At 46.7% G+C, this 1,325-nt stretch overlaps 1 protein-coding gene across 1 annotated transcript in view; it reads left to right on the top strand.

Annotated features, from left to right (window-relative positions):
- The window catches only part of LOC116693953 (ovochymase-2), a 34,012-nt gene that overhangs the window by 27,051 nt on the left and 5,636 nt on the right, over window positions 1-1,325 (top strand). The window contains exon 14 of the mRNA XM_032523332.1: window positions 870-1,001. Within this exon, the coding sequence (XP_032379223.1) occupies window positions 870-1,001 (132 nt within the window). The remainder of the gene's footprint in view (window positions 1-869; window positions 1,002-1,325) is intronic.

Here is a 1,325-nt window from a genome sequence, read left to right as displayed (position 1 = left end):
TACTCCAAGGTGCTGGAAAGGAGGGTTCGGCCAATAGTGGAACCTCGGATTGAAGAGGAACCATGCGGATTCCGTTCTGGTCGTGGATCAACAGACCAGCTATTCACTCCCGCTAGGATCCTGGAGGGACTACATGTGTTTTGAATCCTTACCCCAAGTGAAGGCAGATAAATACGTTGGGGTCTTGTTCGTGAGTGAGGAGATAATGGAGTGGGAGACTGGTTGGAGACTCGGCGCAGCAGGTGTGGTATTACATTCCATTTATCACACCGTTGTGATGAAAAGAGAGCGGAGCCAGAAGGCAAAGCTCTTGATCTACCGTTCAATTCTTGTTCCTACCCTCACCTGTGGTCATAAAGGCTGGGTCATGACAGAAAGAACAAGATCCAGGGTACAAACAGCCAAAATGGGTTTCCTCAGGAGGGTGGCTGGCAGGTATCTCTCTTAGAGATAGTGTGAGAAGCACAGTCATCCATGGGGAGCTCGGAGTAGAGCTGCTGCTCCTTTGCGTCGAAAGGTGCCATCTGGTAAGGTTGCCCTCTGGGCGCCTCCCTAGGGAGGTGTTCCAGGCACGTACAGCTGGGAGGAGGCCCTAGGTAAGACCCAGAACAAGGAGGAGGGATTATACAGTATCTCCAACAATGGCCTGGGAACGCCTCAGGATCCCCCAGTTGGAGTTGGTTGATGTGGCTCGGGAAAGGGAAGTTTGGGGTCCGCTGCTGGAGCTGCTGCCCCCGCGACCCGACCCCAGATAAGCGGACGAAGATGAATGAATAGAAATTATGATTACATTTGATTAATTATGAAATGAATGAAAATAATCTAAAATGACATGCGCTAACAGGTTTATTTTGTTGTGTTTTGTGTAGTAGTGCTGTGTGGTGGCAGTATACCTCCTTCGGTCCTGTCCTACCACAGTGTCATGGTGCTTCAGTTCTCGTCAGACAGCAACATCACACACAGGGGCTTCAGGGCTACACTGACATTCATCAGCCGTACAGGTATGTCCATGTCCGTGTTTTCCTTTTGTATCAAGCAGCAAAAAAGTTTACATCACACACTGATTAGTTCGGTGAATTGGTAGTTAAGACACATGCATTACTTGAAGCCTGAGAAGATGTATTTTTTGTGGTATAAGATTCTGTGATTCTTGCATGATCTCATGCAAGGTAAGAAGATAACATCTTGTAAGAAGGAGATAAACAGATCAAAGGTTTGTGCCAACATTGTGTGCAAATAAGTTTATTTTTACCTTGCCTTTCAAGACTTCCATATATACTAGACTTAGACTTAGACTTAGACTTCTCTTTATTGATCCTTTTGGG

Source organism: Etheostoma spectabile, chromosome 8, assembly GCF_008692095.1.
Source record: "Etheostoma spectabile isolate EspeVRDwgs_2016 chromosome 8, UIUC_Espe_1.0, whole genome shotgun sequence".
Lineage (NCBI taxonomy): Eukaryota > Metazoa > Chordata > Actinopteri > Perciformes > Percidae > Etheostoma > Etheostoma spectabile.
Note: the sequence above shows the minus strand (reverse complement) of the source record. Positions and strands in the feature narration are given on the sequence as shown.